Raw genomic sequence first — 26,023 nt, forward strand, 5'->3', positions numbered from 1 at the left:
AAAAACGTAAGTAAAAATACAAAAATGTAAAAATAACCAGCATTCAAACGTGCAATCAAGTCACTCCTGTCATTAGGAAACTGTTCTTAAACATAAGCACTCATTATGTTGGTCCTGTTGGGAGCAAACTTTTATTATACTAATATTATTTGATATTATTAATAGGTATATGATACGGGAAACAGTATTTTAGTCTCATGATTTGAGGCGGAGGCAAGTTTGAAATAAAAAACTGTTAAATCTATAGCAATTTAGGTCACAGGCAAAAAATATGTAGAAAACATAAAGATGTCAGAAGTTTTAGTCAGCAAAATAACTACTTCCTGTAGCACTTTATATATTAATAATGTCACACTCTGATGCCAATCATAGTCTTAATAATATATCTGTATTCATAAATAGCACACTAAGGAGGAGTAATGCTATATAAATGATGAACTAAGTACTTACTAATACCTTAATAATGCTCAATAGTGTGACATTATTATAACGTGCTACCAAAAGTATTTATAATAATTTAACTTTGAATATAATTGAGTATAAAGTAGCAAATGCTCAAAAATAAAGCACCAGTACCCTCAGATTATAGTTACTATTGGTTCTCATTAGAACACTATCATAAAGCTTTGAAATATACATACAAATATACAACTCATAAGCAGATTTTAGAACCCGGTTTTTGTAGTTTTGTTGTACCTGCAGAGAAACCATCTCTTTCTGGCTTCTTAACACTCAGGTATTTGGCTGAAACCAGGGGAACCAGAGCGTACAGTGTGCCACACTGTGGCCTCTGTAATGAGGCCTGACTCCTAATGACTCACAGCCCCCAGCAAGAGATAGAGGTGGCCAGCAGTGGGGCTTATCTCATTGGCACTCTGTGCTGCGTGGTTACTGCTGTAACCTTTAGATCACTTCAGATTAGGCTGCTGCGGGAATCCTTCAGTAGTTATTACAAAACGGATTGAGTGGCTGGAAGAATTCTCATAAAAGTTGTATACGAGACCTCCGCTTGAAGTTGTGATAATAGGCTGATTGTGCAAAGACATGTTACAGGCTGAAGCTCGTGACTGATCGGCGTTCTCTAACGCTGCCTCAGATAAGGCTGCGATGCCATTGTTTTTGTTGACTGCTTTAGATTATGTAAATTCACACAAGCTAGCAGAAACAGAGCATTGTGATAAATTTAGCACTAAGAGGGTCCTGAAAGCGGCAGGGGGCCCACAGAGTGGAGGTGAGCTAACTTGTGCTAGTCAGTCATGCCTGCTGAGCATCATTCATGGAAGAGTGCAGGAGTTGGTCAGCCAGGGGACAGGGTGGTTAATTGCACTGCACTTTAATAAGTCACACACTGGCTTTAATCACGCAGACGTCCCCGCTGATAGGCAGTGCAAGGGACAAAGGTGGCTCCGTCTCATCGGACTTAATGTTTCTGCAGGCAGGTGTCCGATGTAAACTGCGGGTGTTCCTGTCAAGATTCAGAAGTCCATATAATCACGTACACACACCTTCACTATACTCTGCCTCTTGTTCTTTGCACTCGTCTAACCTCGGTACCTAAATGATGTTGCTATTTCAGCTGTTTTTTCACTGGGAGCAGCACAGCGGTGGGAAGGTTTCATTGTCACAGTAATCAAAGTGGTGACGAGCAGAAGTGAAATACATTTAGGTTGAGTGAGGTCTCTGGAGAGCATTTTGTTGGTGTAAACACTTTTCTCGTCAAAAAAGAGGGAATCTATTTTCAGGGATTTGAGCAGATACAGTGCGAAGTCATACAGGAGAGCCCCGAGTGATAACCGTCATATTCATCCAGCTTGTCTTTTATGCAGTGCTCTCTGTACGTAGAATCAGCAATGAAGAGAAGTTATTTCAACATTAATTAAAGGGCGTGTTGCTTGCCCCCAACAATGCATTCTAATGTTAAAATCCATGTTAAGGGAAATAGCAAACATGTGATCAGGCATTGCAAAATGTTAACTAGGTCTTTGTCCTTGACATTCACATTTTTAATGTCACTAAGCTGTTACTGACGCATGCTGCGCTGCACACATATATCTCACCGGAGGTAGATTTTGTCCAGATCTAACAGGATTTGCTAGGATTTGGAATTAAATCTCCACGTAGGGTTTGATTTCCAATCAAAATTGGCCACTGCATTTTGTTCTGCCTTTGATAGTTAAAGGAAAAAAAAAAAACGATCTCACTTCAGTCATTTTTTTTTTTTTTTGCTGCAAAATGAGACTGTTATTTTAAATGTTGCCGTAAGAGACAGTCAGTCTGATATCAGTCTGACAGCAACCAAATGGGATCAAGTTGGCTATTACATCCAATCTGTTTTTGATAATACAGCATGTAATTGTGATAAATCATCAAAAATCACACATCTGTTGTTTACATAGATGGAAACTCACAATTAACATAAATGTACATTTAACTGTTACATTTGTGCACAGCAGCCTTCCTGTTCTATAGAAATATAACCCGACTACAACCAGCTGGCAGCCAGTTGAGCCGAGTCCCCTCAAGTTGGCTCATTGACAAAGACTCATTCAAACTGATGGCAACATGTTGGCTATCTGTCAGCATTTATAAATTAGAAATTAGTGATTATTTGCAAACCTTCAACAACGTCTCTGAGAGTGACTGCAGTCATCCCAAGTGAGACTGTGACTGTTTGGAGAAAGTTTGCCTCCTCTTAGCCGACCTTGTGATCAATAGTGTGCAACACCATCAACAGTTTGGTGAAAAAATTCAAAACAATCACAAAGTAGCCACTGAGTTTTCTTTTTTGTTTCCTTTATTGTAGATGCAAGATTTCCATCCTATTTTTTACTTGTGTGACTGACCCATTAGCTTGCTCTGAATATAGGCATAGCTTTGTCAAGCTAAGTGCACCCAGCTAATTTAATGTAAGCTTACTCAAGCCTTGTTCTTAATATTCCCACAGTATTTTAATTTATTTAATAAAATATCAATATTTGGTGTCTCTGTATCAATATAATATCCATAGACAAAATATTGCAATACTATGCTGTATGGATTATTTTTCCCCACAAACCTAATAATTACGGTGATAATTTTAACCCAATCAAATCAAGCATTCTCTTGATGCTTGTTGTAATAACAGTGGGAGTGCATTGTTTTGTATTTGTTCACCGGCTGTATAATTGTGCTGCAAATTTAAAATTGCTTCAGACTAGCATAGATCTCTAAACGAGTTAATGTTCAGCAGACGTAATAAGTGGATCTACAGTAATTCTTTAGTCTTCACTTTAGCCTTGGAAACTATTTACATGAATAAGAAATGATGTTAAAGTATTTATTAAGCCTTTATTTTGTTGTGGCTGTGTTTGCATCTTAATTTAGAATTCATAGCAAATGAAGGACGGAAAAATCTCAAACCTACACTCTGACCTTCCAGCGAAAGCCATGTAATGAGAAAAATGATAAACACATGAATGTTCTCCAAATTATTGCAATAAACCTTGTGTAGGCTTTGTTAATGATCACAGTTAATGTGATCCTGTCACATTGTGGACGAACCACTCACAGAGTTTGAAACGTGAAGAGAGTTCACGGTATTAGCCCCTCTTGAGTTAATGCAGGCTTTTATTCCTGTGGGTAAGTTAGTGTGGATGTGGATACCAGGTAGGTGGAAATGAGAACCGCGTGCTCGAATGTGGAGGCTGCGCAGCGTAAACTGGCCTTTCAAGAGCAGCTTTTGTTGAACTATATGCCTGTTGAGACTCTTGATCCCATAAGAAATTTATGAGTTTGTGTGCGTGTGTCCATGTGAGAGCGAGCAAGGAAGCATGTGTCTTCTGTGTGTCATCATAAGCTCATTATTTTTCTTCTCTCCCACAGATCTGCGACCTGTCATCACCTCACCCAGCAAGTGTATGTGTGCGCACTGGCACTTCTGTGTTTTTTTTGCTTCCCGAGCCCCCTCAGCAGCCACCGAAAACACCCAGAGACCACAGGCTGCAAGATTAGGTGAGCTTTAGGCCACACGCCTCTGGCTATTAGATCTGTCACTGTCTCCTCATTTGAGGGCACTGTGGCACTTAATTTGCTTGCAGACCTCACTCTAAAGCTTACTAATAGTCATTGATTTGTTTAATCTTGCCACATATTTAGGATAATCCCAATTTTATTACCTCTTAACCCCCTTTCAGACTAGTGATTGAGAACAATTAAAAAAAAAAATAAAAAAAATATTGAGCTTGTCCACAGTCATTCAGATTAAATGGCAGAGGAAGATGGTCTAATCAAAGAAACAGTAAAAGCTTTTTGGTTCATCAAGCAGTGTCCCTGTAGTAGCGTATAACCCGACTGTTTCAGAGCAGGGCTTGAATATGAGAGCAGCTGTAGCCCATAACACATGTGTATCTTGATTAATCATCCTGTTAAGGAAATGAACATGGCTTTAACCTCTGCCTGTTCAGATGAACTGCTGCTCAGAGGAAGTGGAGCTCTGATTGATTTTCTTTCACATGTGAGTGAACTACATGCATCTATCAATGCAGAAGATTAGCTGAACATGTGAATTTGTGCGTTATTGGATACAGTCACTCTGAAGTATCGAACACATCCCCATAACACAGCAAACCACATGCAGAGCACACGCAGCCCACACATGGATGTATCACTACATGTTGAGTTGTACAAAGACGCATCATGTTGAATCTATTACAATTCATTATTTTTGGTCAAAATGCCACGCTGTAACATTTCTGTGTACTTCATACTTGTGTATTTTATTACTACTGTGCAAAACGGAAATTTGCTGTGTCAGTCATGCACGTGTTATACCTGGACTACTATACCTAATCTGTCATTGTCACTTTTGTTGATGATATGTGCTCTTCTTCTGCCTAATGAAAAATCCTGATTGGGTAAACAGCCTGTTTGTCTCTGTCACTGGGTGGTTTCATTTCTGTAGATATTAGAGCCATAGATAACTTAGCCCAATATTCTGCTTGAGCCACATTTAAATATTTTATTATGATCTTCTATTTGCACCAATTGTAATGGTTGATCTTGATTATGTAAATTTATTTTGTAATTTAGGATATTATGCTCCATTAATTCGTCTGGCTGTTGTGAATCTGTTCTGTTGTAGTCTAGGCAGATGTAGTAGATTGGTGGGCCAGCATATGCATCTTAGAAGGTCATCAAGGATGCGGGACATGGAGCAATAGTTTTCTGACTGTCACAGTTTACCAACAAAGCTATATAACCAGGATTCCATTTTCTTATGTGTGGAATAAAAACTTTTTTTTCTGTTTTTGTTTCTGAATGGCATGCAAGCTGCTCCTAGAAAACACGAGTCAGACACTTTACGTCTATATAGAAGGTCCAAAGGTTGCTGCTACAGTAGGTGTCCATTGAACATTGCATATGAGGTGTTTTCAAGGTGAAAACTACTTAAATAAAATAGTTTGGTGTGTTTTTATGGGAAATAAACTAAGAAAATGCACCACTATATGGGACTATAGCTAACGGCTGGTCAGCTTAGCTTAGCACAGTTGAGTCTTACTCTATGGACAGAGTTACCACTAAAGGGTTTGAAAAAATAATGATATTTAAAAATTTAGGTTTTGTGTCCTTTTAAGTACCTCAGAGGAAAAAGTGCTATGGTGTATTTGAGAGTTAAATAGTCCACTTAAGTCAAACTTCAAGTCCCACAAAACAATAGTATCCCAGATATATTGTATATTTAGTCAATAGCCATATCCATGGTAACCATCCATATGTAGTAGAGATTCACCAGTTGTACATTTTTGATTGAAATTTCTGATTTATTTATTTTTTAACATGCTTATACTGACTTTTTGCCAATTGCAATTTTTTTCTAAGAATGACAAATGAGATCATACACAAACAAAAAACCGACTTTTCTTCAGTGTAAAATATTATTCTCATAATAAAATAAATTATTAAACTTTACATTTTTCCCAAAACCACAGAAAGAAACAGAATCTTCTCTCCTTTAAACAATTTTCAAAACAATGAACAATTCTCTGCTACTGAAAAAAGGTATAAATAATTAAGTGAACGTGAGTTGTTGTACACCAACATTCACCTGATATATTTTTACCTCAAACAAAAGCAGGTGCAACAAGTTTGTATAACAAAACAAATTGCACTTACATATTTTTCCAATTTGTTTAAATTCACCAGACACCAACCCTTTTTTCTTTTTTTTTCATCCATCTCCATCATTTTCCTCATAACTTCTTTGATCATTTTGCTAATACCGAGGCTGCTGACTTGCAGCTGCCTCTGAGCAGCTTGAGCAGCTTTCCCTTTGTTAGCTATGTCCATGTTAATCTGGGTGAGGGTGATTTAAGTGTCTGATTAGATTGTTTGATATAAAAACTTTTTCACAGTTATCCCCCATGGTTTACTTTGGGGAACTTTGTGTCGCCACTCATGCATCTCTAATGTCTACCATTATAAGACACTTAAAAATAGAAAGGTCTGAACAGCTGTGATCGAGCTCAACATTAAACCTGGTGTCATTGTCCAAAAACCTACAGACCAACTGCACAGCCTATTGCTAACCTTTTTTATTCCCAACCTCTAAATACTGTTATTTTTTGATGCTTATATTGTACCCTTGATTATTCCACCTGAGAAATGGCTAGACAATCACAATACTGGAGTATTCAGAGTATTGATGAATTAATTGGAGAGTTTACGCTTGTGTTTGTCATCAAAAGCATTTGAACCTGGAAATTGCAATTACATCAGCCTTACCGAACAAACTGGCACAATATAATACAAACAAGTTTATTAATCCCACTAGGGGCAATTAGCTTCAAGCAGCTTGTTATACACAAAACACATTAACATACAAACAAGCAAATGAAGCTTAATGTGATAAACCTCTCAGGAATAAAATAAGCCAGTTTTTAAAAGGTCAAACTATTCCTTTAAATGTAATGAAATTATCATTTACCACCCAACTGTCTACATTTCCTCCCTGTTTCCTTCTCAGAGTGAAGGATGGGGTCATCAGTTCCTCTGCTGGCCTTGCTCCTTGCGCTCACCACCAGTGCGTTGAGTCTCAACCCAGATGACCCCAATGTCTGCAGCCACTGGGAGAGGTAAGCACATTCCCTTGTATTTAATCGTCTGAAAACGCTGATTCGTATGAGTGACGTTGTCACTTCTGAAACTTTTTCAGTATATCTTCTCTTAACCAAAGTTCTGATCTATTGTCAAAGTCCATACAGCAGTATTGATCTCACAGCGGCTCAAGTTGCCAAGCTCGGAGAGATGGGAGGTGCTGCTGCTTCAAATGAAATACACAGGCAGATTGATCAGTGTACTCTCATCCCAATCAATCGCAAATGCCACAGAGCCTGAATAATTATTAGCTTTGCTGGGCAGTGTCACTTATGAGAAATAAGCAGGAATAATTTCTGTCTGTGGCGCAAAGGGGAGGAAAGAAAGCTGTGAAGATATATTATCTGGATTATTGCCTGACCAAGGTGAGGGTACTTTGTGGTTCCACCTTGTTGGCATCTAAATGGATTCCCTAAGTGGGCAGTATGGTTATGGCTTTTAGGTCCTCCAATATCCGCAGACCATATATCATAAATATCAACTTTTTTTTAGTGTTTTCATACCCTTTATTTTAAAGTCAAAGCTTCATTATGCAGGAAAACGACACTGTGTTGAAAATGGCATCAGTGACTTTCTGATTCTTAATAATTAGCATTTTATTGTTATAGCTGGTAAAACCTGACCCAGTTTAATAGGGTTAGGGTTAGAGTAGGGTTAGGTCTAAGTGATTTAAAAAATGATTTTTTTTGTGATGATTCACAAAAAAGAAGTTTGGCTGCTCAAATATTTAAAATGTTTGACTTCCCTGTAATATTTTTTTAAATAATGCCACCTTTCACCATTTTTTTCTAAAATTGTTATTTAAGTCAAACCATGTAAAAAATTTAAAGGGTAAATGTCTCCTAGGTAGAGCTTATTACAACACTCAGACATTTAATAGATGACAAGAAGCCCAGACTAATGGCTGCTTTTCTTTTGTGCCTGCGGCAGGGACTGAAAGCCAAAATTATTGGAGACTATAGGACCGGCATTTCAATACTTTATTAGGCGCTTGTTTACATTTAAGATCTGAAACCATACTGAAAATTCTAGGAGTCAAATAAATGTAAAAAGTAAAGAGCACAGCATCTGAATCTAAAATTTTGAAGTGAATACATTTTAAATCTCTACCACAATTTAAAGGGGTAGAAATAATAAGCCAGAGTACAAGCAAGTATGGTACAGTCCTTTTTTCTGCAACTGGTGTCCTTAAACATTTGTCTTTCAGCTATGCGGTGACTGTCCAGGAATCCTATGCTCACCCATTCGACCAGATCTATTACACTAGATGCACAGACATCCTCAACTGGTTTAAATGCACAAAGCACAGGTGAGTTTGTAGGTCTCAGAATTTGTTTCCTTATTATAGTTTACTTGTTTTTTTTTGTTTTGTTTTAAGTAGCACAACCTTTACTGTACCCCCAGAGGATGCCAGTGACTGTAATTGTGTTGTTTTGAAGACGTTATGTCTTAATTGCTTCATCAAGGTTGAAGTCTCTGTTTACTCAACTAAATGAGTAAACAGAGACCTCCTACAAGCGGATTTTTATTTGGGGGTAAAATTCCACTTAAGAATGATTTTTCTGTGCATACTTTGATAAAATGACAAATAACAACAAGACATTAAGTTACTGTTTCGAGTTTGTTTGTTTCCTGCCCTTCAGAAAGGATCACTCTTTACCTCACGTAGCTGTCCCTGTGTGTCTGCTTTTTCAGGATCAGCTATAAGACAGCTTACCGGCGGGGAGTGAGGACCATGTATAGGCGCCGCTCGCAGTGTTGCCCTGGTTACTTTGAAAGCGGAGACTTATGTGTTCGTGAGTGCACCTTTTTTTAATTCCTAAGTCTTTGCTCACGACATTTCAGGTCGTATCTGCAGGAGATTTTAAGAAAATAAAATATTAGGATTGACTTTTAGTCTGAGTGCAAGTAAAGACGCAACTTCCGTACAGGCCACTGCTGCCCAAGTCTCCTGTCTGATCCCTCAATAGCAATCCACTCCTGCCTTCTTTGCTAGCGTGCCACCATGTATAATATGCGGATTAAGTCAATTTAAAATGACTGAGCATGATTTAATAAGGTCACTCACTGTTTTACAACATGGTCTGCTCCCTGCTTTGCTCTTTCTGTTAGAGTAGCTTAATTGAAGTTGTATAACAATGAGAAAAATTAACGAGCCGAGAGCATACTGGTTACAGACCAAGGATGTATAGCACCCACCATAAAACCACAACAGACTTCAATAACTTAAAAGAGCAAGGGCCTTGAAAATTAGGTTGTAACAGTGCGCTTAAAACAGTCATTCACTGTCAATTCAATAGCTTCAATGTCTAATTTCACTCGCACGCATTCAACTGAACACTTTTGCAAGCTATTCACAGTATTTGTTACGCTGACCACACTGAATATTTCATTTGCCTTAAAAAAGAATTTAGTTAAAATTGGTCTTCAATAATAGTTTTCATCATCTTTTGCAACATGAGCTAGCTTCTGATATAGTAACCCCACCGTGTGCTCTTTGACCACAGCTGAGCTTGTCCTTGTCTAAGCTTTCCTAGCCTCGGGGTAACAGCTCCCCAGGAAGTCAGCCAACAAAGAGTGAGAGCCCGTGTGATTATATGGGGGTCTGGAGAAGTGAGGAGCAGACTGATCAATAATGCATTCATTAACCATTTAACTGACAACAGAGACATTTGTTCATTAATAGTCTTTTCAGGGTGTTAACAAGGTGAATCTGCTAACTGCGATGCCGCCTCTTGAATTTGGCTCGTCTTTATCAATAAGCGTGCTTTATTTTTTTGTATAATACAGTATCAGGCCATTGTGGCCTGTGTCAGGTGAATAGAGGAGATTGAGTTGATAGGGGCCAAGAGGGCAGTTTTTGCTTTTTGCTGGCTTTGCAGACTGCTCTCTTTTAATCCTAGCACTCTCACTACTAGGATTAAGAGATTTGTACTCCCCAAGCTGTTTTGCATGCAGTGACAAAAGGGGGCATTATAGAGGAAATCGAACCAAAATTAACTCAAGTCATCTATTTCGAGACATTTTATTGTTTACTGAATGTAAAATATCCCTCCCTTGTGTATTGTTAGTTTAGTGTAGCTTTTCCCCATGAAGTCTGTTTCATTAAGAGTCAGAAAAGCTTCAAGAGGGGTTGCCTTTTAATCCTGCCTCCTTTCTTTTTTTTGTCATATGGCACCACATCAGCGCTCACATTAGCTCCAGTGAGAGGCAGTTAATGAATTTGGGGATGTGGAGCAAGCATTACAGAAACACACAAAATGCTAATGCTTCCGACACTCTTAAAAGATGCCTTTTCTTTGTTGTTGTGTTTTGTTTTGTCTGTAAGAAGTGATTTTTTTTTTAACATTTAACGCTCCATGACACGCTGAACTTTGATCTGCTTTTTTCTAATTAGTGCTTGAAGTTCCCAATGAGAGGTGTTTATTATTTCTGTGACCTTTGATCTGTCGTAAGTCATTAGCTTAATATGTAACTAGTCTATGTAGAGGATGTGAGGAACTCATTTCCCACCTAATAAGCATGATTATTACAGTTGTGCAAAGGAAGCAAGATGAGCTCACTAATGACAACAGCTCGTAATATCTTCTGAGGCTGACAGGCTCTGCGGGGCTCTGAGTCTCTCTTTTCGCAAAACATTTAGGCCAGATGACTCCTGCGTGACTCTTGCCTGTCCATTTTAAAAAAGACCTTCGCTGCAGAATTAGTCAGGTTTTGATAAGTTTCACATTTGAGCTTTCACCATCAGTAAGATGATGAGATTTGGCTCCAGAAAGGGATCGTGCGCCTTTGATTTCTTTTTCATTTTTGGCTTTGTTGCATTTTTTTAATGCTTCAAAGACACAGTTTTAAAATAAATCGTCTCTGTGCTAGACAGAGGCCCGGAAAAGAAGTTATGCAGGAAGTTGTTTGATAGGTTCTGCTGGCACCTGTCTTGGAATGATTCAACCATCAGCTGCATCACCTTGTTTCAAGCTTTTTCCACTACAAAGCACTACGACTACAAGAATCATAAACACTGGCAAAAAAATGGCACTGGTAGACCCTTTTTTTTCTTTTGGTTACTGCAGGAAAGCTTTCCACAACAGGAAGGGACAGTAAAGATTTATAATATCCAACATTTTAAAAGATTGCGGTTTTCCTGGGTAAAAATATTAAATTTATTAACACTGCATGACAATCACCAATTAGCTCCATTGTTCCCCGTCCTGATAACACCTCTGCATAATGAGTTAGATTAGCCTTTTATCTAGATGAAAGACTCAATTTTCCAACAGATTCCTTAGACATGAGTTAGGCAGAGTGATTCATGAATTTCAATTAAAATGAAAGACCTACCTCCTACTTTATTATGCCATCCCTTCAGTACACCGGTTCAGATCTCAGGAGAAGGGTGCGCTTTATCCTTTCTCCCATATTCAAAACTTCATTTCCATATTTCTCTTTTTTCTAAAGGATGTGACACATTTGCATTTCCCTGTTCTCGCTGATCAGAATTTGCTGATTGAAACTAAACGAAATCAACTCATCGTGGTGACATTGAATTCGTCTCCTCTTCTCTTTGAATACTCTGCATACTGTGGGCTCATTGATTACAGGTAGTCGATCTCACTACCTTCGTCAGCACAAATGTTGAAGCTCTTCCCCCTTTTCTTTTTGCTGGCTTACTGTAATTAGACAGTTCTCTGCCAGAGTGATGTTCAGAAAATCTGCCCTGAATTATCTTTCAATCTCTGGTTTACCATTTTTGCCGTGGGAGCATTTCTGCGATTAGCGCCAGCTTGTTGCTGTCTGGCGTTCACTCCTATTTCTCCTTTCCTGCTGCATCTTTTGAGTTGGTGGTGGAGCTTAATCGAAGCCTGACTGAGTGATAATCTATAGCGGCACTGTTCAGGCCTGCAGCCAGCTCCCCCTGACCTCTGTGCCTGCAGGATGGGTGCCATAGTGTTGAACACAGGACTTATATTGTTAAGAAAAAAACTGCTAGATGCTATCCCCTGTCCCTTTTTCACTTTTGACCACATCACAAAAAAAATAAGGAACAAAGGAAGCAGAACTTGGATGGAGTGTTGGATGAGCTCTGATCAGTTAAGGGGATGGACTGTCTGCTCTGCCGCCCTTGGATTGCGTATTATCCCTCCACAGGCCATGTTAGAAGACTGCTGATTCCCATCAGGCGGAGTTTCTCTCTCGTCGTGTTTCCTTCCTCAGATAAGAGCCTGTCTGTCTTAACCCTGTTGGCCAGATGACCTTGGCTGCCATATAGTTATTAATGCTAAGTACCTATTTTTGCCATCCTTTTCCTTCTTACTTTGAAACACTGTGGAAAAAATAAATCCACATGGGTCACTTTATTTTCCAGCTCACAGAAAAAAAAAAATCCAACTTTTGTGAACACACTTGCAAGAATACTAATGCCAGCCCAATCAATTGGGCACTGTGTTGTTCAATATGAATGATCAAGAAAACTACATACTTAGTAAACACTGCAGTGCCTGGACCTGCTACATTAAAGCATCACTATATGACAAAGCACTGGCTGATCAAATTAGGGAGGATTTACAGCTTGTTCCGTCATGCCTCGATCTGCCGATAGCGAGTCATTGTGGAAAGTAAAACTACATGATAAACCAAGTGTTGACCAAGGACTTTGGCTGCTAACGAATCGTTTAGCCTATTGTCAAGTAGCTGAGATGGATGTTAAATATGAGCGCCAGAGCTAAGATTCAGTCCTTTGATGGTATTCAGGAGATATTGAGTGTTCAGTTTTATGGGCCATTCTCTTTCAGCTGTTATCTTGGTGCTTTTCATTATGCTGTTTATTGGTGCTTTAATGACGGTTTACACTCTGTGTGTGTGTGTGTGTGTGTGTTTCAATGCAATTATAAACTGTGCTGATGAGGAAATGTCTTTGTCTATTTTAGCTCTGTGCACAGAGGAGTGTGTCCACGGTCGCTGTGTGTCTCCCGATACATGCCAGTGCGAGCCCGGATGGGGAGGACTGGACTGCTCCAGTGGTGAGGGCACTTTTCTTTTAATTTTCCAGTTAACCATTTAGACCCATTTATTTCTAAATGGCTTCACAGCCAGTTAGTCCATAAGACTTTGCTCTCAGTGTGTTTTGCCACAATGCCCATCTACCTCAAAGCTGCTCAGCTTTGTATCCTCTCTTCTTAGCAAGCACAGCCAATGGAACAGGTAAGTTACAATGAATTCATTTTCATTTGCTGGAAGTGGAAGTGATTTGCCTGATGAATATAGCGGATGGATGGATGGTTGCATCCCCCCCCTCCCCCCGTGTCTACAAAACTCTCTGTTATGGTCTTAATCATGATTAGACTGATGCCCGTGGCTTGTTCAGTGCGATGATGAATCAGTGCCAAGCTGAAACAAGCCATTGTATTGGTCTTCTATTTACTGGGGTTTCCTCAGCACCCAGAGCTGGATGGGAGGGTGGAGTTAGACATATTCATCCTGCAATCAACTAAATGCTGGAGTGTCACTGAGTTCAGGCAGGAGGGAAGAGTCTATTTTCTCCTTTGTGAAATGTATGCCAGCAGAGAAATGTAGATACAGAAGGCCTTTAATACTTAGGTCAGGACAAATATAGCAATAGCCATGGCAACATATCACCATTTCCTGCATCAACATTTCTGACCTCTAATTCTTAACTTCAACTCTCCACTCCCAGTTGCATTTAACCGTTGCATATTTAGGAATGAGTTATGGCAGATAAAATCAAATCAGCAGTGCTATTGTATAGATCTATGAGTTTTCATTAGCAGGAGAGCCATTCGCTGATTAGCAACTGTGTGTAAATCAGCTGCCTGCGCAGCAGCAGTGGCCTATCGGAGGTGGATTCATGGGCATAAATGACAAGCCTGAGCTGTTTGCTGCTGCTGCTGCTCACTCCTACAGACTGGTGAGGGTCCAACAGGGAGGATGTGTGAGGTTCAGGGCCCTCGGGGACTCTTGTCCCACTCTTAGTTGGTTAGGAGTGCAGCCGTGTGTGCGTTTGAGCCTGCAGGCGCTTGGCTAATCCACCTTGTTAAAACAGACTTGATGATTGAGACAGAGGCATTATTCATAACTTTAGATTTCCATACCAGGCATGATTCCAGGTTTTTTCATTTACGAGCTTTCATCTGTCGAAATAAGGAATGTGTGCCAATTTTTAAATTAAATCTGCCCTCTTTTTCCTTCGTGTAAATGGTGCAGCATGTTTTTTTTTTGTCTTTCACTGTAAATTCTGCATTCGCTCAGCACAGACAGATGAGGCGGTTAGGTAAAAGTCTTTATGCAAATGGATGCAGGGTTCATATTATGGCGCAAGTGGGCTGAAATACACACATTAACACCAAATCAGCTCCAACACAATCAATGTCATGCTTTATTTGCTGTTTATTTTACCACTATTATGTTTGACTTGAGGTGTTTGTGTTCACATAAAAGCCAATTCCATAGCTGGTGAGAAGGCAAAATGAGCTCATCATATGACAAAGGATTTGTGAATGTGATTAAAATAGAAAAAAGAAAAAGTGTGCCGTCCAGGCTTGGAGATGAAGAGCTGCCGTGGGATGCTGTGCGGTCTAAAGCTGAAGTGACAGCCTTTCAGCCAATGATCTGGAGCTGGATCAAAGGCTTGGACTTTGTTTCTGGAGCAGCACCCACCAGGAAACAGTTTTGTATATGGGTCAGGTGGTGGAAATAAAGAGTTGCACTGTTTGTTGCCAGAAAAGGGAAGGCGATAAGGTGGGAGAAAGTCAGTAAATTGTGCTGGGAGTGGTGGTGAAGGCTGAAGAGAGATCTAGCCTGGTTTCTTTTGTTTTTTTGTTTTCGCCTGCTGTTGTCCACCTGCTGTAGCCAGAAAACATTTCATCCTTTTTCTCGGCCTGAAGCAATATTCCCACTGAGACCAGACCTGCCCTGTGACCTGCCTCGAGTCCCGGGGTGTCTCAGACTCATCTCAAGGACACACTGGTAGATGTGGACCACACATAAAACAGAAAAAGCAGATGAGTGATGCTTGCTTTCTGTCATGTGTGGATTTTGAGTATTTTGAGGGGAGGCTTTGTTTTCCCAGAGTGATGAATGATTAATTGCCGCTGTTGGTTAGTGTGATTGCTCTAATGCCTGCACATTGTGTTTGTGGAACGTGGTCTTGAAAATGTTCTCCTAATCACTTGTCATGAATCAGTTGTTTATTTTTTAATTTAACAGTTTAGGGCATTGAAAGAGTGCCCTGTACCTGTTAATGTTTGCTTTTGTCTGTTTTTCCCCCCCAATGTTGTGCTTGTTTTGTCTGTTCTTTTGCTTTCTCTTCTTTTCATATTGAAATGCATCTATTTGTCCTCTCTGTGCCACTGTGTATACTTTGTTTTGTCAGTAGGGTTTGTCTTGGAGAAATAACAATGTTCACAATAGGAATTCCACCATGTAAATAAAAAAATGGACAAAGAATATTAGGTTCAATAAAGCAAGGACAGCAGCAGATTTATTTATTTTTATTTTTTTGCAATGGCAATTCAGATAGATGGAGCTCTGCTCATGGGACCGAACAGTATGTCTTTAGTCATTTTAGTTTCCTGATGTATGCTACTGCTGTTATTGGTTGTAGTTTGCAGCAAATATACTACATGTTAGCGTAAAAAAAGAAGCACACAGTATGAGATAAAACGGGAAATCAAATCTTTGTAGAGTATTATCAGTTTATTGAATAAAATCTATATAAAGTTTTTTAGAGACTCTTATGAGTTTCTTGGGTTTAGCAGTAGACTCTTCGTTTGTGAAGTTGCAGAGAAATGACCTGGTCCTTTTTTTTCTCCCCTCCTTTATTTCTGCGTATTTTTCAGCTCTTGTGATTTAATCCCTCTTGATGAGTCTGTCACACCGGGTCACTGTTTGCTACAGTAATAACAGCTTTCAAATAAAAAGAATGATCAAGATAGATGTCGTAAGGTATATTTAGCCGTGACTGCCATCGCTTGTAAAATATTAGGTGCAATGAAGCACTATCATTGATTTCATGTGATTCAGTCAGATAATGATATGTTCCTGGTGCTCGGGGAGAAGAAATGTGCATATGAAGCTTTTAATGTTTCTTTCCTCAGCCTTCTTGGAGATTTCTTTCCCCTATCGTGGTGGAAAATGTACGCCCACTTGTGCAGAGATTCTAAGAATCAATGCCACAATATAAGTATCTGGAAAGTCCAAGAAGTAGTTCAGGTTTGTTAACCGCAAAGCTTCCCTTGCATTCTAAAAAGAAATCTATCACACTTAACAGCCAAATCTAATGTGTTTGGTCAGCCGTGGCCCATGAGGTAACATATTCCTCCCTCATGTATTCAGATGGCAAAGCAGCTATTGCTGTGTGTGCTATACACGTGGTTAATTGATAAATGTGGCTGATGAATGGCTTTTTTATGCTATGCTGCACCAGATCAGATGTTACAAATGCTAATTGACCACTAAAACTGTCCATTTTTATGGATTTAAATCAATGATTTGTTTTTATTGGATTTAGGAATTTGGGATTGCAATCACAGTAATGTGGCTCAAAAAGAATTAAACGATTTGTGCTTTTAGCTTTGTTAGCTTGTTTTGCCCCAACAACTGTAGATGTAAAATGAAAGAGTAGCCCGACCAAGACCAACAGACCAGAAGCTGTTAAACTTCATTTTGACTTGAAAAACACTCTCACGAGGACTCCCTCTGGCACACGTCGACAGTATTTACACATTATTCTCAGAAGAGCATCTAAGCCAGATGGTTTCTCTCCAATCCCACAGCAGCAGGACATTGATATGCATTGCTGTCAAAGACCAAGGGACTGAATTACATTGAACATCGGCATAGCACACAGAGATTCACTCTTACTTGACACATCACTCCAAATGTCACCTTACTTTGCTCCCGAAACTTCTCCCTTCATTAATCTTAGAGACAGAGTGTTGAACGTTTGTTTGTGAGCGTGTGTGTTTCAACAAGTCACTTTTCTTTGAGATGACGCCTGCACGTCAACAACAGCAAGCAAAAAAAAGTGAATCGTGTTTTTAAAAAGACGTCCACATCGATTGAATTCCTCATTATACAAGCATGTAAAGAGGCATTTTTGGAGAACTATAAATATTCTAACTCTATCATTCTGAAGTGGGTTCCTTGCTGCTTATTTCAGTCGATGCCAACTGCCTCATTCATTTTGATAGATCAAAGCGCCCAGGCAACAGTTTTTCTCAAGGGGACAGAAGACGGACCGATCTATAGAGCCTTGTGCCGCTGTGCAAGTGTGTGCTTGCATCAGTGCAGTTGAGGCCTACTGTGCTCGCAGAGGTTTGTTTTTGTGAATGACTCCGGGTTCCCTGTGGATGGTGGAGCCATTTTGTGTACTGCCAAGTATGCAAAAGCTGTGCTTAAGGTCCCGACATGGAAGCGTGCTGGTAGTCTCTATGCATATATGTTCCACACACAGCTTTGTAGGCCTGCATATACATGTTGTAGCTTCACACTGCCACTTGGGGGCATTGTGAAAATATGTGGAACAGGTAATGTGGGCGACTTCCTATTTAATTTGTGCTGTTAACAATAAAGGTCCACATGATCTTAACTTTGATATATATATCTTGTCATTCTGTTTACTATTTGGGTGCAGTTAGGAAAAATTTCTAGTTCCTTGCATTCAAAAGCAAAACTCTAACAACTTAATATATAACTATAGTCTTGGACAGTTGAAATAGTGAGCACAAATTGTTAAACTTTTTATTTCACTAATAGTCCATTACTTGCTATTTAGAACTTAAGAAGGACTTTGCATGCTAACTTTAGTAATTCGAGTTGGTTGTGTCCAATTTTAAAACCCAGTGGTGACTGTTAAACAGAAAAGATTAAACCATGTGGATGCCACTGCTCGGGCTCTGAAAGAGATGTTTCAGGACGTGCTTCAGACAGCACGCCTCTCAGATCTATCCCTGCATGCCTCACACTGACTCGTGTGACTTATGTGTAGTGTAAATCACTGTGCAGAGACTTCAACTGACTGATATTGAGTCCATCAAATGAAATGTGGCGCACACACCACAGCTGACGGCATTCTTGGCTACAAGCTGACAAGCAAACACACACACACATACACGCACACACACACACACACACATGTGCACACACACATCCACATAAAAGCTGAAAATGAATTAAATATTCATTATTGAAAAATGTTCTCACTGAGTACAATAATCATAATCTTTTACACACACACACACACACACACACACACACACACACACACACACACACACACACACACACACACACACTCTTACATGTCTCTTATACTTTCTGTACATACAAGCCTCATTGGCCAAGCATGCAGATTGACTTTGCAAGCCTCTGAAGATTTTTTTGTACCATCCCATTAAGCAGGATTTATTATTCCCCAAGAGCTCACTGCTCCATTACTTTTGGGAGAATGCCTGACGTGTGTGTGTGTGTGTAGGTGTGTGTGTGTGTGTGTGTGTGTGTGTGGTGGGGGTTAGGTATGTATCTTTGTATGTATGCGTGTGATAGATAGATAGAATCTATTTATCTTATCTGTCTAGATCTGGTGAGTGTGGAGGCCAATTGAGAACAGTGAACTCGACATTGTTCAGATAATCTGAAATTTGTGACATTGCACATCAGCAGGCTGGAAGCAGCCATCTAAAGATGGGTACACTGTGGTCATAAAGGAATGGATATGGTCAGAAAAAATACAGCAACAATACTCAGGCTGGCTGTGATGTTTATGTTCCTGGCACCCAAAGCATGCCAGGAACATATTCCCCACACCATTATAACCAGCCTGAAGTTTTAAAACAAGGCAGGATGGATCCGTAATGTCATGTTGTTTACACCAAATTCTCTCCCTAACATCTGAATGAAACATTGATAAAGGACATTTACCAGATTAGGCAACTTAATTTTTTTTTCTAGCTGACAGGAGTGGCACCCAGTTGCTGTAACCCATCTGCTTCAAGGTTTGATGTGTTGTGCATCCATATGTCTGCTGCATACTGTGATTTATATATATATATATATATATATATATATATATATATATATATATATATATATATGAATATATATGAGAGGAGAGAGAGAGAGATACATGTATGAATTCTTAGTATTTCACATATAAAAAGCTGGTGGATGTCATACTCATGGTGCATGGTGATGGTTAGGATGGTATAACATGAAGTTCCGAGGGTCATTATCACCCTCATGCTTGTCATTAGTCAGTAAGAGAGAAAGAGAGAGGGAGAGTTAAGGGCTCCTGGAACACACCACCCAGCTCTGAGAGCCTGTATAGATGGCTTGATTTAATAAGGACATTAAAAAGCCTTATCTCCTGTCCTTAAGAGAAGGTCAGTGTGTCTAAAATAGCTGAAATGCTATGATAACAGTTTAGAGAGATAAGATATCTCCTGAATACTAATGCAGAACAAAGCAGCTTTAGGATCATGTTACAGCCTATAAGTCACACTTAGTTTTGTGGCCTAATGCGTTGTTTGTTTCAGTCATTTGAGTATTGGACACAGTTGCACATGGTGTCAAAATGCTCCGTGGATCTGTGTTGTTAGGTCTCTACGGAATTGACAAAACTCCTCCCATCCATCAGTGTCATTATTTTTCTATTCTGACCAGTGGCTTCAAAAACCTGACAAGGCCAGACTCCTCACGGTCTTAAAAAAATGTTTGTAGTCATTTGCCCCCCAGTAAGTATCAGCCATGATGATTTGACTTCTAAAAGTCATGATGTCGTATTATTGTTTGAATATGTCTGTCAGCTGTTGTGAATGTAGCTCAAGTATGATTATTGTTAGTATGATTGCTTATTTTTTGTGTTAGTTATTCTGTAATCTGAGAATTCTCAGTATTTACCCAATAAAGCAGCTAGAATCATGGAAGGAATATTTATTTTTTTTTGCCATGATTAATTTGTGTTCATCTTTCCCATCTGTGTAGTACAAATGTGCTTTCTGCTTTAATATCCCATGCTTCACTTTGTGACGCCTCAGACTGAGCTCTTGTGTCAGTCCCAGTACCCAGATAGTTATTCTTAGTACATATGCTAAATTTCACAAGATTTAATGAGGTTTATAAACGTATATACTTCAGTGTTATTAAGTTGAAAGCACAAATAAAGGGTAAACTATCATATCCACACACATCCACATATATCTTCTACCTTGTACCGCATATACAGATATCACATTTTATTAGCAAAGTATTAGTAATAGATGCCCCAATCACCTCTCAGGACCTTGGACTCGTGATCATTATGATAAAAATAATAGCTTGAGGATCACCACAGTCCTTTGGGTGCTGCGTTGCTGTGTCCTTGCCTTGCTTTGGGAGAGGGAACATATTAGCAGTCTTTCTCAGATGCTTTGGTGCACCTGCAATCTCCTGATGTTTAACCCTGGACTTCATTGGAGTGTTGCAGTGATTACAGGCCGTCCTGAGGGACATCGATTGTCCTGCTCCTCCTAGGCCAGCCCCACACAATGCTGACGAATGAACTCGTGGCCCTGCCAAGTCCAATTAACTGTCAGTGCCGCATCGACGAGCTCCTCCGTTTGTTGAGAGTGAAGAAAAACAAACTTTTAATCAAATTTGCCTCCGGGCCCTAGGGTATTTGGGGTTGTATTTTGCATTCCGCTGTGTTCTGCCTCGCTTGCAGCCGTGCTACCCTCTCAGAAGGTTATATTGCATGTTGTTTGTGTGAGATAGCAAATTTCCCTGGACCCTACTTTGGTACAAGCCCTATCTTTCTACTGTCTGTGATTGATGAATTAGCCAGTGGTAGCATCTTAAAGTTATCCACCCGCAAACAAGGCTGACAAAAGAATAAAACTATTTTTTATATTTGGTGTGAGTTTACTGCAGCTTGTCGCAAGAATTGTTTTTTTTTTTTTGTGTGTGTGTGTGAGTGCCTGGGTGCATGGCAGTGTCAGGAAAGTCTATAAGCACCTTGGACTAGTTGATCAATAAAAGCTGAGGTTACGATCTTGCAGAAATGTTTGTGCATTAACATCTCCACAAATACCCACTGCTAATTCTACATCTCCACAAATACCCTCTGCTAATTCTTCCAAGGTCGAGATAAACAACTCTTCTCTTCTCTGATTAGAGTAATGCAGACATTAAAAGCCAAGAAATTCAATTAAATTGGTGGCTGTTGCCACAAAGAAAAAAGGAAACAGACAAAACGCAAAGATACGCTATCACATAGCTAGGGCATACTAACTGGAACAAAGAGATGTAGCTTGGGATTTAACCATTGACAAAAGGGCATCTGGATGATAAGGATCAAAGGAAATTTTAGAGGAAATGTAATCGTTACCCCACACAAGGATGTATTCATGACGATCCAATCTGTGTTCTGCAGACGCTCATCTAAAATTAGTCGTCAGTGCCACTAAAATTGTCTTTTTGCCCTGATTGGGTGAGCACACATCACCAACCAGTACAGAAAAAAAAAGCACACCTACCTATAGGGGTCCATCATGTCCTGTACTGCACACTTCATTAAGACCTTTCAATTGAGTTTAGATGGATAAAAGACAGAAAATGCTGACTTACTGGTTCAGGCACCCGCATCCTCAAAGTGATGAGTCCCTCCTGAGAAATTAGATTAGCAAAGAAACTTGACACCATGTGATTCTCTCAGCTTTCACACTTTAAACATTCCCTTGTATTATAATTCTGGGACTCACTTCCATTTCAGGCACAGGCATACTGTAGTATGAATGACAAATTCGCCCTCTGCCACAGAACAAAAAGAGGGTTAAGGTCCATGGATCAATATCACGGTTCCTTCTGCTGACTCTTAAAGCTTTTGGGCGGATTTTTTCCCTTCTCTTGTGTCATTTGTTTATTCCTTAAAACTTTTAATCAAAACCTGACCGATGAGCAAATCTGTCTAGTTTTAGATATTTTTAAACTATGTTTCTTCTCTTATAATAAATGTCATGCGGGTGGTTTTATGCCCCATGCTGACCCTGCTCTTCCCATATGGCTTAATTCATTTCTTTGCTGCTTCTTTAATGTACTACAGTATTTCTCTCCTGCTCTCTCTCTCTCTGCCACTCGCACACAGTACTCCCTAAGTTGCTGTTGTATACTTTTCTCTTCACTTTGACTTTGAGAATCGGGGAGAATAATTCATGGGCCAGCAAGTTTCAGAGACTGGGATAACAACGCTGCTTTCAGAGCCAGCAGTTCATTTGAGTTGAAATTCTGGATTTTCCTTTTTTTTCCCTGAGAAATCTCCAAAGGGTCCATATTATCCTGGAGAGAAATAGGGGAGGGATATAGAAAGGAAAACTCTTAATCTACAGTTTTTCTGTGTTAATCAAAGGCTCAAGATGTTTTCCTGTTTCTGTCCTTTCATATTTCAGGTATCCAACTACCCTGTGCTGCTACTCTTTTTACCTCATTGAGCATAATGCACTGCTCTGGTTTTTCAACCTCCTGTTTTCCGCATATTCAAATATTTCCCAAGATGCAGTGCTAATATAGTTTTAAATGCATGACTGTGCCACATGTTGCCCATTTTAGATGAATAGCAATGAAAAAAAAAAAACACTTTTCTGGGCTTCTCTCTTGGCTATTTATTTCATTCAATTAAAAAAAATTGACAAAGTTGTACATAAAAGTCTTTGCCTCATAACTTTCCTCATATAATATACGTCAGTGTGTCGGATTAACTGGTGGTCAGGCAGGTAGAAACTCCCTCCAAGATTGATGGCTACATGATAAGCATTTGCATAATGTGAGATCGTTAAAAAGCAATTATCCTTGTGTTTCAATGTGCGAACGTGTTTCTGTATTGTTGGGATTCATTTGGTAGGTGGATAGGCACACTGATTGACCGCCTTTAAGATGAATCATATTAAGTGTTTACAGTGGGGTGGGGCGGTGGGGGGATATTCATATGCCGTGACACCCGAGACACATACAATCACAGCTTTGAGAGAACAACTAGCAAGGTTTGCTCACACTGTGTGGAGAGGAGTGGTTAAAAATGCAGAGACATCAGAAAATTTGCATTTACGCACCTCTCTGTGTTAGTCGATGAGTTCCGGTGCTGCTATTGCCGCGTGTCTCAAGCTTTAGGGAATTCAATAATCAGATTGACAGATGGACATTCACACTTTGACTTTTTAAAAAAAAAAAAAATAATTTTTTTATGCCTGGTGTTTTCTTGACAGTATTAGCTTGGATACATGTAAACCTAGATGCTAATGCTGTCAAATCTTAACACCTGTTTTCTCAGCTCAGGATGAAACTCGTTGCATTTTTATTTTATTTCCAGTTTAGCTTTAATCTGCTCAAACTGCACGGTTCCAGTTTCTTAAGTTTTCTGCACAATATTAATTTCTGGGTTCCTTTCCACACGGCACCACAAAGTCATATACGTGTCTAAATAAAAAGTATTAGCAGGACTTCCAAGTATTTAATGTTTCTTGTTTTTACTTCACAACAATGTGAACGAGACAATAAAACTGCAGAAAAAATATTTTGTCAGTAGGCTGGCTGTCTTCAAATCTTTTCAATTTAACACAATGCTTTTTTCCCTCTACATTTTAATTTAAGGTTCAGTGGAGTTAGTTAAAAAAAAAACAGAGTCTGTTCCTTCCTTTACTTAAGTGACACCGGATACTATTTGGCTAGAGGGCACTCATAAGACTGTCCTTAGTGAATGTGAATGAATGGAGCTTGACTATAAAATAAATATACTCCCATGTCTAGACCAAACTGTTACATTTTGATTTCAGTTTTCACTAATGTCGTTTTAATTTTATATCAGGATTAAAATTAAACTTTACTAATATTTTTTGTTTTGCATACACGGAATATAATATTCTGCTAGTGCTGATTGGTCAGCTGAGATTTCCCCAATCACCTTGTCAGAACACTCTCCAATAATGAGACCTGTTTTCAAACAACTTCAGCAAATCAAGTACACTCCTGTGTATACACTTAAAAAAAAAAAAAGCAAACTTAAATGTGCATATTAAAAGCTGCCTATGCCATCTGCAGGTGCTTTATTATTGGTTGCCCTCAGGTGTCTGCTGCTAGGAAACGCTCAGCTGCAGCTTAGTTGATCTATAAAAAGTGACTCATATTACCCATAAATATTATCTTAACCCCTTTTATTAAAAACATGCAGGATGAACTAAATATCCAGTATTAGGAGATTCAGCTCCACAAAGTCTATCCTGTAAGCACCCTCTATGAGTCGGGATCTACTGAGCATTTTTTAACCCGTGTGTAGTGAGAGGGAAGTCTGAGGTTTTCCTTATGCTGTCAACTTGCCGTCAATCAAATCAGATCTAAAGTTGTGCTCACTGTCCAGATGAGGAAGATTAAACTCAATTTCTATTGCAGTTTTTGGTTATTTATGTTTAAGATTGCAGGTTTTAGGTTAAGTCTTAAAGCGAATTTTACAGTGGCTTTAAGTAACCTTTGTTACTAATGTTACTCTCTTATTCTTTGGTGTTTTTAAGAGATAAAAACACAACCGCTGCTGTCATTTTTCAAAAAATAGCAAAAGTAATATATTCTTTCTTTCATCTTTTATCACCTGTATTTTTTATCCACCAAGTATGCTTAAGTAATACATTAGTTTATGATTTAAATGAACCACTTAGTTGAGAATTAAATTATGATACCATCTCAGATTGATACTGGACATATTCATTGATTGCTGCTGATAAATAACTGGCAACAATCTTGATATTAGAATAACTACATAATTGTTGCCTAAAGTAACCCTGTCATGATTGTAGTGAGTTATAAGGAAGAAGTCATGCAAAACAAGCAGTTTGATGGTTACGTTCTTGAGAAGCTGTGATGGATATGTGTGGTTCATGTTTTTTCTGGCCTGAGCAGTGGCAGATTAGTAATGCACAGAAATGAGCAGATTAATCAATAATGAAAACAATCATTAGTATAACCTTGAAAGGTAAAACCAAAATGTGTTTTTTTTCTCAAGCTTTATTTTTTCTTAAATTGCTTTTTTTGTTATTACTAATGTCTGTGTGCTAGTTTACAAAAGTAATACCGGCAATTTCATTGTATCTACTTAAGGGTAACTTTAAAGAAAATCTTTAAAACCTAAAATGATAATGAAATAAAAGTACGTATTTACTTAAAAAATATTGTTATATACCAGTCCCACTGGCATATAATGATACATAAAAATGCAGATACACTGTGCAATTAAAGCTTTTCTGGTGTGTGATATTGAATATACAGTGTAGCGGGGCTCCAAGGGGATTGCCATTAGAGCAGCAGCCTGCAGGATGCTGTGTTGTTTATATATTATGATATGCTGTGCTTGTGCTAATTTTTTGTTTGACAATGCAAAAAGCAGAACCTGCTTTTATAACCTGCTATTTTCAGTAGAGCAGTCTGATGTAGACATAGATAATTCATGTCATGTAGATTTTAAAACAACCTTACAAAAAAAAAAAAGAATCTCTTTCAAACGTGCACCTCTGATTGCTAAATCCACCTGTGATTGGCCGTGCCTCCTCTGAGCTTCTATATGCACAGTAATAACAAAGCAGACTCTATACACTGATATCTACAGAAAGTGATAATCTGTTAATCCACATAAAACCCACAGAACTCATACCGTAAACACAGGACTTCAACTAATTAGTGCCATGTACATAAATTCAACAGCTGCAGCTTTTCTTCTTTAGGACTCCATTTATTAAGACTACTTATGCAAATAAAGCCAGTCACAAATCTCTAATTGTGATACCAGGCACACAACAACCCCTTACACTGAAGCCATGTGTTTTAAAATGAGTGCAGAGCTGCAGTGAAAGTGCACAATATGGTT

General features: G+C 39.0%; 1 protein-coding gene across 9 annotated transcripts in view; it reads left to right on the forward strand.

The window, feature by feature from the left end:
* megf11 (multiple EGF-like-domains 11) overlaps positions 1 to 26,023 on the forward strand; it is a 78,597-nt gene that overhangs the window by 12,712 nt on the left and 39,862 nt on the right. For 6 of the 9 annotated variants that reach the window (XM_085166840.1, XM_085166843.1, XM_085166842.1 and 3 more), the window contains exons 2-7: positions 3,862 to 3,990; positions 7,001 to 7,109; positions 8,339 to 8,440; positions 8,827 to 8,927; positions 13,056 to 13,148; positions 13,309 to 13,329. In XM_085166840.1, the coding sequence (XP_085022966.1) occupies positions 7,009 to 7,109; positions 8,339 to 8,440; positions 8,827 to 8,927; positions 13,056 to 13,148; positions 13,309 to 13,329 (418 nt within the window). In that variant the 5' untranslated portion in view covers positions 3,862 to 3,990; positions 7,001 to 7,008. The remainder of the gene's footprint in view (positions 1 to 3,861; positions 3,991 to 7,000; positions 7,110 to 8,338; positions 8,441 to 8,826; positions 8,928 to 13,055; positions 13,149 to 13,308; positions 13,330 to 26,023) is intronic. The other 3 variants (XM_085166846.1, XM_085166844.1, XM_085166848.1) reach the window with 1 other exon arrangement.

Source organism: Neolamprologus multifasciatus, chromosome 7 (genome assembly GCF_963576455.1).
Source record: "Neolamprologus multifasciatus chromosome 7, fNeoMul1.2, whole genome shotgun sequence".
Classification (NCBI taxonomy): domain Eukaryota; kingdom Metazoa; phylum Chordata; class Actinopteri; order Cichliformes; family Cichlidae; genus Neolamprologus; species Neolamprologus multifasciatus.